General features: G+C 36.3%; 1 protein-coding gene across 3 annotated transcripts; it reads right to left on the bottom strand.

Moving 5' to 3' along the window:
• Nucleotides 1–4492, bottom strand: LOC113092404 (MORN repeat-containing protein 4-like). 3 transcript variants are annotated; one of them, XM_026257995.1, is made up of 6 exons: nucleotides 4320–4490; nucleotides 4084–4151; nucleotides 3852–3930; nucleotides 2911–3025; nucleotides 2685–2794; nucleotides 1–1072 (listed from the first exon to the last, which is right to left on the bottom strand). In XM_026257995.1, the coding sequence occupies exons 3-6, from the start codon at nucleotides 3916–3918 to the stop codon at nucleotides 924–926; spliced, it is 441 nt and encodes a 146-aa protein (XP_026113780.1). In that variant the 5' UTR covers nucleotides 3919–3930; nucleotides 4084–4151; nucleotides 4320–4490; the 3' UTR covers nucleotides 1–923. The 3 variants fall into 3 exon arrangements, with proteins under 3 accessions (XP_026113780.1, XP_026113782.1, XP_026113779.1); XM_026257997.1 differs by lacking the exon at nucleotides 4084–4151 and having other exon boundaries at nucleotides 4320–4492; XM_026257994.1 differs by having other exon boundaries at nucleotides 4084–4490.
• Between the last annotated feature and the right edge of the window lie 9065 nt (nucleotides 4493–13557).

Genomic DNA, 13557 nt, shown 5'->3' with positions numbered 1-13557 from the left:
TCAGGTGGTTTTTTCTGACTTTTATTTCACTTTATTTTTCATGTCAGTCTTTTGATTCTCTGCTCAAAAAATAACAGTGCAAAATGCTTTTTGGTGTCAGTAGATTTCAGATGATAGTGACTAAGGCTTCTGTCTGACACTGTGAATGATGGGAATAGTGAACCATTAGCAGTCAGTTTGAAAATAAAGTAAACGCACATAAATCAGTCATCAGATATCTGAAGTGAATGTATATCTGCCCAATGACCAAATACTTTTAAATAATTTCAAAAGTTTTCTGTAATGTACAAGAAAAATACAACTAAAAAGAGTCATAATATCACATAATGTGTTAGTCAATTACATGTACTCATTGTAAATTAATGAAATTAACAAATTAGTAAGAAATGAAGATTCCCTCACCTCTATTGTATATCAGTAACAAGATTTTAATCCAGCAATATTGACTTTTAATGCAATAACTAAGGCAAATGTGCAATAAAGAATATGTTGATTCAAACAAACAGACAGTTACAATAGTAACAATACAGTCAAACACAAGTGATACAATCGCAAACTCACGAAGGCAAATTTCATATATTTACCAAGAAAATCTTCACGTGACAGGCCTCTGTACCTGCAATGCCTCCGATGGTGACTTGAGTTTATCCATGCCTCCATAACAAACATACAGAATGATGTTTTTAAGCCACAGAGGAAACCAAGGCAGAGCAGCAGTGTGAGAGAAACAGAGGCGTGTGGAATCGAGACACTTTGATCCATCCCTGAGGGTCTGATGGGTCTCACGTATTTTTGAGCTCCGTTGTTTGGCGAAGGCAGAGATCACCCTGAACGCAGATCCACAGTCTGCTTGGACTTCTTAACTTGTGACCCTGCCTGATCTGAAAGCCACAGTTAGGGGCGCTCTCACTGAGGTCAGTCTGTCATACAGAGAGGCCGCGGGCAGTGGATGCTGAGTTCTTGGCTCTCTGCACCACTGCCTGACACTTTTCACGTTTCTGAAGCTTGTTGTTCTCAAACACTCCCTCATTTCGCGGAGCACCGTGGGAACCATCTGGAAATGTCAGCAGCCCTATGGAAAAAAGACCATATTTATTCATGTTACAAATCTTCATAAATCCTAATGAACAATAACTAATAAAAAAGATATTTAGATATGTTTTGTTTTTGTTTTTTTTTATTATCCACTTAAATGTGTGAGGCTTCCAGTTATTTTAGCTCTACAAAAGAAACAGCTTTTATGCTGCCTTATACAAAGTATGGTATAAAAAAATCCTGAAACCTAAAAATTGATTGGTGATTTTTTTTTTAAAATTCCCATTGTTCTTGCCTTATCATGTCTATTCATATCATTTAATTTTTTTAGGGTCCTGGTATTCTCTACAGAGGATATGGCATAACTTATATTTACATATTATTATTTTTCTTCTTATGCACTAAACAATGTAATGACATGGGAAAAAAAAAAAATTTGGCCCCACTTTATATTAGGTGGCCTTAACTACTATGTACTTACATAAAAAAAATAAGTACAATGTACTTATTGTGTTCATATTGTATTGTAAAACACTTTTGCTGCTATTGAGGTGGGATAGGGGTAAGGTTAGGGAGAGGGTTGGAGGTATGGGTAAGTTTAAGGGTGGGTTAAGGTGAAAAGTATGGGTCAACAGTGTAATTATAAATGCAATTACAGAAATTAAATACAGATGTAATTACATGTAGGTTTTTTTTAATATAAGTACAATGTAAAAACATGTATGTACACAATAAGTACATTGTACTAAATTATTAATTAAAATGTAAGTACATATTAATTAAGGCCACTTAATATAAAGTGGGTCCAAAAAAATTTTTTTTTCCTCTCAGGAGGATAATTCCAATGCATGTGTCATAAAGGTTTGCATACTTTAGCTAAGGAAACAGGGTTGTACTAGAAATGCAAACAGTAACATTTTGTTTGTACAGTAAACGTGTGTGTGTGTGAGAGAGAAAGAGCATGAATTTTGCTTATTCAGTACTCAAATGTTAAAGGCTATCCAATACAGTGGAATACTGCAATAAGTTTAGTATACCACCACTATTAGTCAAACATATATATATATACATACACCCTCATTGGGGCTGAGGCCCACTAAAATGAAAATCCTAGAATCACCCCTGTTAGCCACTAACTTTAAGTTTCTAAAACGTGAGGTGTAAATAAACATATGCAAGTCTGCAAGATGGAAAATTATGTAAACGAACAATTCGTGGCACTACGCATGTAGGTGTGGTATTTTTGAATCTAATTAAGAAAATAGTCAGATTCAAGCATTTGCATGCTTATTTTTTTTTCTGCTTATCGGTTTATTTCAGGTCTACACCAGCCTTTCAATCAGATCAAAATTTAATTCGGATAGAGCTCAGGCAGGTGTGTGTTTCCTAAAGAATTCTTTTTTTTTCATTGCTTTATTTTGGGCGGTTTTTTATTTTTATTATGATAGGAGACGTTAGAAATGACGGAAAGCTAAGTGAGAGAGAGAGAGACGGGCATGGGATCGGGAAAGGTTCTCGAGCTGGGATTCAAATGGCACGAGATGTAACCACACTGCCCACAAGGCCAGTCCCTTCAGTTCATTATTCAGATTATAAACACATCATTTGGATGCATGTAAGCTTTTGTCAAATTAAGGTGGAATATTTACCATATCCTTCTACACGGCCACTTTTGAATTCTCCTTCAAATTTCATCCCGTCAAACCTGCTGAAGATTCCGACCCCTTGGAATTTTCCCTGGGCGAATTCACCCTCGTACCTATTGATTAGAAATAGTGGTGTTCACCTCGTAAATAGGGTCACCGTGTCACTGCCAACATGTTCATCTCTGTTTAAGTAGGTAAGTATTTTGAATCTGATCACATGCTCACTCACCTGGATCCATCGGGAAAGACTAACACCCCTGATCCGTGAAACAGGCCATTCTCAAAATGACCTTTATAACAGGTGCCATCAGCAAACTTCAGCTCGCCTTTACCGTGCCGCCGACCTGCACAGCAAACACACTGCTGCTTAAATGAACCTTGAGTTTTCATCCAATAGACTAATTCTATAGACCGCTCTCTAGTGTGTAAATGGCTCCGATAATTAGTACTATAATTAGAATGTCAATTCTACTTGAGATCGCACCTGCATTTATTACATAAGCAGTTTGGATCATTAAGCGGTGTGCTACCACCACCTCAAGCCATGCTGACCACAATTCCAATAGTAATCAGAAAAAACATAAATCTTGTGAACATGTTTTAGCATGTTATTAATATATGTAGTGGGACTGGGGCTAGTTGTCACACTTTAATCTCTAGTAAATATTTATCAGACATATACCTTACAGTTTTGGATAAAAAATAATAATAGTCTAAAGTGTTATCACAATGCAAACCTGCCATTAAACAGCCTATAAGCTTTTCATTTAACATTTAATCAATAAAATATGACTTGATCAGTCACTACCCCTAAAACAAACTGTCCTCCGATCTTAAATAAAAGAAACAATATAGATTGATATAAGATAACATTTCATCTGACAGTTATAAACCTCTTTCATAAGGTTTCAACATTTTCAGATATACAGCACAAGTAAAAAAAATTATGTTGATATTTTCTGTAGCAATCACAGAATGTCAAATCCATTACCCAAATAATAAAAAAGATAATTTATATAATTTTAAATCAGTCTTTTTGGTAGATTGTATTGCTTTTTTTAGTGTATAAAAAAAGAATAAAAGTAAAGCATATAAAACCCATTTATGAAAATGTATCAAAAAAAGTCTTGAAAATTCAAAGCAGTGTAAAGTGTTTCTGAAATATCTTGCCTTCCTTCCATTCTCCGGTATATTCTTCTCCGCTGGAATAAGTGAAGGAGCCCCTTGTTAATGTCATACCTACAGCAAGCTACAGACAAAACAAATAAATATTAGGGTGGCAGAATTGACATAACAGAACCAAATGATTATAAACAGAGGCAAACCAAACCAATTCTATTTCATATGCATGTACAGTATTATTAAATATTGAATAGGACATCACCAATGCCCACACACAAACCTTATTGTGTTCAGTATAGTGCTCAGTCTAATACAGTAGGACCCACGGTAATTGACTTTCACCCAACACTGTATAATTAATAGAGCAGCCGGTCATTTACACTGAACCAGGACGATAAAACATTTACGGACTGAAAGAAAGCAGCGGCAGAGGTGACGTCATCCAGTCTCTTATTCACAGCCTGTGTGAAGCCGTTCTGAAGCCATTTCACGGCAGCAGATGAACGTATCATTCACCTGTGATGTTTCTGTGCCGTCTCAAGAGCATGAAAGCCTTTCGCTTTGTCCAGCGGATCCGCAAAGGCAGAATCGGGTTCTTGCTCGCCGGTGTCACGGTTCCTCTCGCTGGATCTCACTCTAGCCTGAAGATCTCGCGTTGTTTTGCTGCGCGCTTCTCTCAGCCAAGAGCTGAGAGCATCTGGATGTGTGCTGAGCGCTGATTGGCTGATCAATGACTACATACATAGGTCTACTGAATGTGACAGTGACACGGACTCGTAGTGCTGTTGTTTACTAAGGCAAGTATGTCCATTACTACTACTCGTACATTAGTACTCAAACTGTTTTTTTGACCCATTAAATAACCTACCAAAACGCCCGACACGATGATGAGTACTATTGTAAATGTTTTTTTAGGACTAGCCTATATTTTAAAATAAGTTGAAGAGTTTTGTAAATGTACAGCTAACACCAAGAAATATACAATAATTTTGAGAATACATTTGTTAAATATACTAAAATATGCCCAAAGCCCCTTTAAACTAAATTGAACTCGGTTCAAATTAAGTTTCAACTTCCTGAGAGTTATTTATTTTGTTTATTGAGCGGAATATTTTGAGGTTTATACTGTAGGCCTATAAACACGCATTGCTTGAGAGGCATTTATATTTAATGGCTTTAGCTCGTTTCATTTAGCATTCTGTGAACTGTGTTTGCTGGGTTGGTAAGACATTCATTTATTAGTTTAGTAAATCATTTGAGTAAGAAATTGCCCTGGATGTCCAATTTGTTATTGAGACACATCCAAATGATTCATTTGGCATTTTAATGAAATCATTATTTGGCCCATTCATTAACTTTTTATTGATGATGTTATTAATTGTCTGAGGAACTTGATCCTCACAATGTAGTCTTGCAGACTACAAGATGCTACTGACAATGTCCACCATTATTGCCATAAAATTAATTTAGCACACTATATAGAAATCTACCTTATAGCAGGGCATGTGTTCAGACTATATGGGGTAAGTTGTCACAGTTGGAACATCTACTGTTTTAATGACATATTCAAGATCGATACCTTTTAGTAAAATATGAAGTGCTATGCACTGTATATAGGGCTGCAAGATTATGACAAAAATCATAATTGTAAATTATTCTCTTGAAATTGTAATTGCGATTATTAATTACAATTATCACAATTTACATTGAATGATGTTTATGCAATTTTTTGATGCAACTGCATGCTGTATTTTTATATGAAAAGCAAAACACTATAACTGAAAAATGTTTAGTGCTTTTCTGTAGTATTATTGATTTGGCCAAGATTAATTCAAGTAATGAAATTTATTTAAAGTAAAGTTACAACATATTAAACATATACAACTTTAATCTGACATTTTTGGAAAATACCCTGTTTTGGGAACACAACCTTTTGATTGAAATTCACCCACTGTGTAAAGTTGATTATACAGAAATGGAAAATGTAATGGCAGGAAATTATCTATTAAGTTCCGGTACTCAAAATACAGATAAAACACTTTTGAAAATCAATACAGAAAATATAAAATATGTATAATATGTGTGTGTGTGTGTGGGTATACAGTATATAATGTGTATACTAATTATCAGTTTTTATTTTGACTTTTACTTCTCACAGTTAGATCTATTCTGTCCTGATGTCCTGTATAGTGTACTCTCTCACTTTCCTCTCTCAGGTCTTTACACTTGACCGGTGTCATTGCATCCCGCAGAGATTTGAACGCATATGCCCTGACAGCTGATCTCTTCATAAAACACAGCACCACAGGGAGCCATTTATGACCGGCGCTATAAACACCAATAGGTTGGTAATGAGAAATGTCGATAAAAATCTCACCCTGGAGATCTATTACCTTTAATGTTAAAGATAAGTGGTTCTCACTTCCAAACAACGCAAATCCCATTTCTTGAATACGGTGCAATATGTCGAAAGCTGTCAGTGCGACAGGACAAGTATGATCATGCATGACTCCTTTTCCAATTTATTTGTATTTGGATGTTTATATTTTTAAGCAACCTATAAGAAATGATAGTTAAAACCATACTAATTGTAAGTTAATTGATTGTCTATAGAGGTTTTCACCCTTCATTGCTTTAACTTAAAGACCATGAACAAACACTCACACACTGTGATTGGGGTATAATTTGGTCTCTGATGATTGTCCTTCACTGGTAGTAAATCAGCATGGCAATAATGCCCCAGGGAAATGGGCAGTAGAGTCCATATGCCCCAGAGTCACAGGATGGGCCCTGCAAGCATCACTACACATGAGTGCCCATCCAGCACAACATGAGGATTGACCACACTATGAGCACACATCATTGCAATATAGAGTCTGCTCTCCTTGCAAGAAAAATCGTAAAGGTCAACTTCTAAAGAGGAAGGATGGTGGAACAGAGGTTGTTTGACGAGGGTCGTCTCACTGACCGAGCCTAAATTGACCTATAATTCTCTGCAAGCCATAACATATGAGGAAAGTTTGTTGAACGTGATCAGTTCGTCCAGCATCAAGGTTAGAGAAGTCATGCTATCATGCTCCTGCTCTAAATCTCTGGTCCTCGAGTGGACGGAGGCTTTTATTTCATAAGCAATTGCATTATCCATGAATCTGTCTCTCTTTATGATAAAAAAAGCAATGACATGGTTTTTGCTGCAAATCAAAATTGCTTTTATATGTGAAGGCTGGAACCAGTCATGTGCTTTATTTTTACTTAAGTGTCAGTCATTATTTCTAGCTTTTTTATTATTTTCAATAATTAGGTAGTATAGAAATTAGGATACCTGGTTTTCATAAATCGGTTGAGGGGATATTTCTACCTCAGTTTTTAGTCAAATTTATATACTGATTTATATATATATATATATATATATATATATATATATATATATATATACTCATAAATGCAGCTAACTTTATTCTGTTTTGTGTAAATATAGGTGCTATAAAAGATAAAATTGTTTTTTTTTAAAACATTTAAAGCTGCAGTAGGTAACTTTTGTAAAAATATATTTTTTACATATTTGTTAAACCTGTCATTATGTCCTGACAGTAGAATATGAGACAGATAATCTGTGAAAAAATCAAGCTCCTCTGGCTCCTCCCAGTGGTCCTATTGCCATTTGCAGAAAGCCATCCGCTCCCGGTGAGAAACAACCAATCAGAGGTCCGGTCCCTAATTTGTTTGTGTTCAAAATGTAGAAAAATGTATATAATAAGCGAGTACACCATGAATCCATTTTCCAAACTGTGTTTTTGGTTTGTCCTGAATCACTAGGGTGCACCTATAATAAGTGTTTATATTAAGACTATTTTAGATTGCTTCGGGGATACCGCGGCGGAGTAACCCAGTACCTTTGTGATTCTTCATAGACATAAACAGGGAGCAGTAGTTCCGGCTATGATGTTCTTCCGCAAGACGCAAGCAGTTCTGTTTATTAACCGCTAGAGCGTCAAAAGTTCCCTAACGCAGCTTTAAAGTATTTTACTATTAAATGATGTATAATATTTGAGACATACGTCTAATATGTTGATTTAATTAAACATCACATTTTGGACATTTTATCAGAGCTCTGTCTCACAATTATAGATTTCTTTCAATAGTGTATAACCAAGGAAATTGTATTTAAAATGTCAGAATTTAGAAAATGGATTAGCATTATTGTGTGCTTTTTAGGTGTACATATACAGCAAAAATATGAAAAAACTATATGGGGTAGCACAAGGTCAAGTCTGGGTCTGGAAATATTGTGTGTATTGTTAAAGTCTCTTCTGCAGTGTTGTTTTAAGATTACATTTAACAGTACCGAAACATGCACACGTACACACACTTTTTGCTCATGGCATAGCCGTAGACTTTCCTGGGGGAAAAAGAACAATTAGAGGAGAAATGAGGGCAGAATCACTGGGGGAAATGGCTAGTGAAGACTTTATTGATTAGTAAAGATTGCCTGATCCAGCGCTCAGTATAGCAATTATACTGGTGTCAACAGAGAGCAAAGCTATGAAAGACCTTCACCTCAGCCGTCTAGTGTCTAAACACTGCATATGATCATACATGTAGAGTACATTCATTCTCCATACTGGGCATTTCATGATAATGGAAATGAAATTATTTTAAGTACTGGAGCAAAACATACTAGAGAATTGATAAAAAAAAAAAAAAAAAAAGGTTTGGGTTAATCTTTTCAATTTAATAATTTATGTTTGGTTCCACTTCTTTATCAGATTAACCAGATTTAAAAAATATTTGCATAAATATTGGTAAAAGATAAGGACTGAATAGGATTGAAATCTTATAAAAAAAGATTCTGTCAGGATTCAGGAGCCTACTTAGTAACCATTATTAAACCAATCTATTTTACAAGATTGACCTGGCCAAAAATAAATAAATCAAACAAAAGAAAATGAATATATAATAATAAGTGAGTTACAGAAATGTAAAAAAAAATCGAATTTATATATTCTTTGTCGATTACATTGAATATATTTTAATATATGAAGTGACTAATGAGTTATATTTTAAGGTCAGCTGATTTTTTATATATAAATATATAAATGTAATTTTAATAAAATGAAATGGTAAATTTGAGCTTAGAAAATTCTAGCGGCCATTTCTGCCTATTTTCAAAATGGAAAAGTTGTCTTTATTTCAACATAATTACAGATAAGATTGTTGGACATGTTTTGTCCCTTGCCTCAGGAATCAGTACATTTCAGTTTTAAGTTGCACACATTTTGCAAAGTTTTGGAAAAGCAACAACAATCTGAAGGTGAGGGAACCATTGGATAATTCAGGTGTGTGTTGAAGGGACAAACACAATCTGTTTCCTCCACAAATAGAGATGAATTCAGTTCTGCCTCCTTCCACTCCATCAGCCATGCCTGACCAGTTCTACCCAGTGTCCCTCTCTTTGAACAGCCATAACCATTAATCCCAGACACCCTATTTATACTGCCTAATTGTGATGAGTATGAATTATCAATTATAGTGAGTACCTAATTGCCCTTCATAAAGTCAGCCTCCCCCTGGCTTTAAAGAGGGCTGTTTAAATAATGTAACTAATAGCTCTCTTCTTTACGTGGAGAATATATCTTCATTTTTGAGCTCGCTGAGCGTGAGAGTCGCTCGTAATTTAAAGGGGCAATTGAGGAAAGGCGTGCAGGTGGTTCCAGGGGGACTCGTTAAGATTTAATGAATTATGATGCGACCTTCTACGAACAATGAGCAATCAATGCAAGTGCTGAGTGACAGAACATCACATCGACTGCGGCCCATAACCTCAGACCGTGTGTAATTCTTTCTTTTACACTCTACATTAGCAGTGCACTAACCCGAGTGTCCATTCACAGAAGACTCTGTGATTATGCTGCAGTCCTAAAGGCATCCAATCTCCCTCTATAGGATCTGGGATTGCACTTCTTCTCAGCCAGTGATGTCTGGCACCTCTGCATGCATACTATGCAAAGCGTTATATACTATATACTATAGCGTAGTATGTGCATCTCTAAACGGCTGACACAAAATGTAGATGTATGTGCGTTTCCAGTGTGACAGCCAATAGAAATTTACACTGCTCACAGAGTCCTGTCATTTCTACTGACAGTGAAAGCCTATAACAGAGAGGGCAAAAGGCAAAAGTAAATTCAGGTTCTCAGGTGAGATTGCCCTTCACTCAATGTCACATAATAAGGGAGTTATGAAGATTGCTTTGAATTATGGTCTTTTTTTAAACTTTTTTTATTTTATGTCATTTCCATTGGTCTCAGTTTAATTGTGTGGCAGTGAATTCTATTCTATTCTATTCAGTTTTTTTATAAATTAAATAGAGCCCGACCGATATATCGGCCGGCCGATATTATCGGCCGATATGAGCTAATTGCATTTAAATCGGCATCGGCGTTTATAACGGCCGATGGAACATGAGAAACGGAGTCTCAAGGGGGTCGCACACCGGACGAGAAGCGCAGCGCCGCGTCGCGTCGCGCCACGTCTTTAAAATTCGAACACATTATTCTCTATGTGAGTACACACACCGGCGGCGCCATTCGGCGTCTGTCCGCGGCGCCCAGCTACGACTCAGAACGCTGTTCAAATTTCTGCCGCGCCACAGAGCGCCATCCGCATAGTTTTATATTGAAAAACCCAGATGTTATAAACTGAAACTGAAATTAAAGTACAGCACACTTGTTTCATTCAAATAAAACATTACAAAGTGTTTGGTTACGTTTTCAGCAGCACAGTTGCCTAGACAACAGATACAACAAAACAATAACAGACTTATTATAATAACACAGATTCTTTTCATTAATTAACGTTAAAAACTCAGCTTTTATCAATTAAAATCATATATTTAAAATTAAAATAATAGATGAAGTTAAAACTCTCCCATCTTGCTGCGAAATTGAGCTCACGCATATAGAATGTGCGCGTCCAGTGTGCGATACCTCGAGTTGTCCTACATGTGGCGCGACGCGACGCGGCGCGTCTCGTCCGGTGTGCGACCACCTTCATGCTTCACTCATGTTATGAGTGTTGCATAGTTTGCCCACCAGAGGGAGCGCTGCAACTCCAGAGATTCACTACAGAAATTCACTACAGAAGAAAGCGATCAGCCACCCAGGTGAGTCTGTCGTTCCTCATGTGAAATGATTGTAGATTTAGTTCATACAATGTATATAAAAACGGTGTGGTAATTCTTGCTAACGGTCCTATCATCACTTCTAAATATTCTGCAACATCACTTAGAGCCGCTAATGCATTGCTATATTAGATTAGCCACAAAGCTAATACCATGTTTATCAGTGGAAGAGCGCGAACGTTAATAAGAGGTCAAACTATAACGTTAGCATTTAACTTATTCTTATTCTATTGCGGTGCATTTCCCACATAATGACCGCGTAATGGGCCTTTCACACAGGACGGGGTATGCACGGTGCTTGCCCGCTGGGTTTAGCGTTGCCCTTCAGATACAACGCGATTTGTGGCTGCGCTGCGCTATGGCGTAGGCGGAGTTTTAAAAACTTTTAGCGGGAGCTCTTTCATAGTCTGTTGTTCCTCCTTTCAGTCAGCAGCAAACATGTATCTGTCCCGTTGTAAGAAGCGAACGATAGCGCTAGTCCTGCTGATGAGAATTAAGAGAGAAGCAAGGAAGAAGAGGCTACCCTCAGGTCCAGAGCACAATTTGGTGAATTCAGGCTGGTTACGTTACTCTAACGCTAATATAGCTTCATTTTTAGCAGGCCCCTTAAATGCTTGCTATTAACTTGTTTGAAGGTGGTTCTTCTCAAAATTGACAGCGGTGTGTTCATGGCACTAACGTTAACCATTCAACTTCGAATTGATTCCGTAATCTTCCGGTAACATTAGGCTAACTTTACGTTCGCCAGCGCATAACGATGTTTTGATTCAGACTGCACAAAGAGAAGAGGAGAACGGGTCCGTTGTGAATGTGTCTGTGAGAGCAAATATAGTGTAGTTACAGTAACTACAGTAGATGCGTCAGAAATGATTAAACCAGAGGGGACATGTAACTAAATGTGAGCTGAACAAGCGCTTTTTTTTTTCGTTTCAAAGCAGCTTTACAGACATAACAGGGAAATGTTGAAATAATATAGTTAAATATAAGTAGGTAATACCTATTGCTTGACAAATAAAAAAATATATATGTATATTTTTCTCATTTTTGCCTATGTAGGAGATCCCTGTTTATTATTATTATCATTCTAATGATGACACGAGTAATGATACATGGTGATATTATTAATACACATGCTTATTCTTTCTCTGTCTCTCTTTCTGCCTACAGATTGCTGAAAAAGGTGAATGCTGTAGCAGCAAAGTGTGGGACTACTTCTGCAAATACTTTAACTTTAGTATTATAATTTATTTACATTACACACACAGACTGTTAAAACCAGCTTCAACTGGAAGAAAGTAAAAGTGTTAAATGTTTAAAATCAGACTGTTTTTTGATCGTTAAAAAATATATACTTTTGATGTGCAATTGTTTAGTCATTGAGACTGTAATCTAAGGCTTTTTTTATTTTTTTTTACATAAATCCCTTCTGGAAAATGGTTTATACAGCCCACATACATAGAACAGGCAGATATTTTGCTATTGAATGTTGTGTAAGTGCAGTTTATAGGAAATGGGTCTAATATCCAGGTTATTTTCAAAATCAAAATATCGGCTTATAAATCGGCTCTTTTCCAGTTAATATCGGCATCGGCATCGGCCCCCAAAAATCCATATCGGTCGGGCTCTAAAATTAAAACTGTGTTTGGAAATCAAATTTATATTATATTCTGTTCTGTTCCGTTATTTTCTGTTGAGGGCCATTGTCAAACCTTTCCCCCCCCAATCATCATAAAATTGAATTTGAAAATAAAATATATGTTCTATTCAATTAAATTCTATTATTTATGTTCTGCTGAGGGCCAGTGTCAAATCTTTTTTTCCAATCATCACTATTTAGTTTTATCAACACTTTTTGTTTCTTTCACAAATAGTTACTGGTTCCATTTAGCTGTAATTGTTAGGCTTAAAGGCATTTTAGTTGTTTCTATTCTATTCTATTCTATTCTATTCTATTTAGGATCAGTGTCAATTATTTTTTCATTCACCACATTTGTGTTTATACAGTATGGACAAATGATAAAGTTTTTTCTTTGTTTCTATCACATATAAAGTTTGTTTGTTTGTTTCTTTCATAAATTACTTTTAACTTCGGTTAAATTTAAAGGTATTTTATTTCTTTTTACTTAATTTTATTTAGAAATAAGATTGCAACCTTAAATTTTTCCACCAGCCCCAGATTTTGAAAATGTATTATATTGTACTCTATTCTAGTCTACTCTATTCTATTCTAGAAACTATGTGAAGCTTTATTTCAATGAATATATTATGGTAGGATTCTCTGAGGTTGTTTCTTTTGTCATTTACATGTTTTGGCTGTATAGTGATAGCTGTAATGTTAGCATGTACGTATAAAGTCTGTAGAGTGAACTGACCTTTACCTCGGGGAAAGAGTGTGTGTTTGTGAAAAGGGGGCCATTGTCCATGAATGTGTGACTGTCCCCTGGTCTAATTGCCCTCTTTTGCTATGATCCAGGCCCTTAACAAATCACCCAGCCACTTTCCACATCTGCTGCATGTCAGCATCTGCCAGACGCGCTCACCCGTCCCGGACGCTGCCAGCGAGCCTTCATTACG

Source organism: Carassius auratus, unplaced genomic scaffold, assembly GCF_003368295.1.
Source record: "Carassius auratus strain Wakin unplaced genomic scaffold, ASM336829v1 scaf_tig00214575, whole genome shotgun sequence".
NCBI lineage: Eukaryota > Metazoa > Chordata > Actinopteri > Cypriniformes > Cyprinidae > Carassius > Carassius auratus.
This window is presented reverse-complemented; position numbering and strand designations above follow the sequence as displayed.

Excerpts from the sequence above, each read along its gene's own strand:
- LOC113092404 (XM_026257997.1), bottom strand. The coding sequence starts at position 3,918 with ATGACATTAACAAGGGGCTCCTTCACTTATTCCAGCGGAGAAGAATAT. Across the intron at positions 3,026-3,851 it reads TACCGGAGAATGGAAGGAAG|GTCGGCGGCACGGTAAAGGC; the intron begins GCAAGATATTTC and ends TTTGCTGTGCAG. Across the intron at positions 1,073-2,684 it reads TGGCCGTGTAGAAGGATATG|GGCTGCTGACATTTCCAGAT; the intron begins GTAAATATTCCA and ends TTTTTTCCATAG.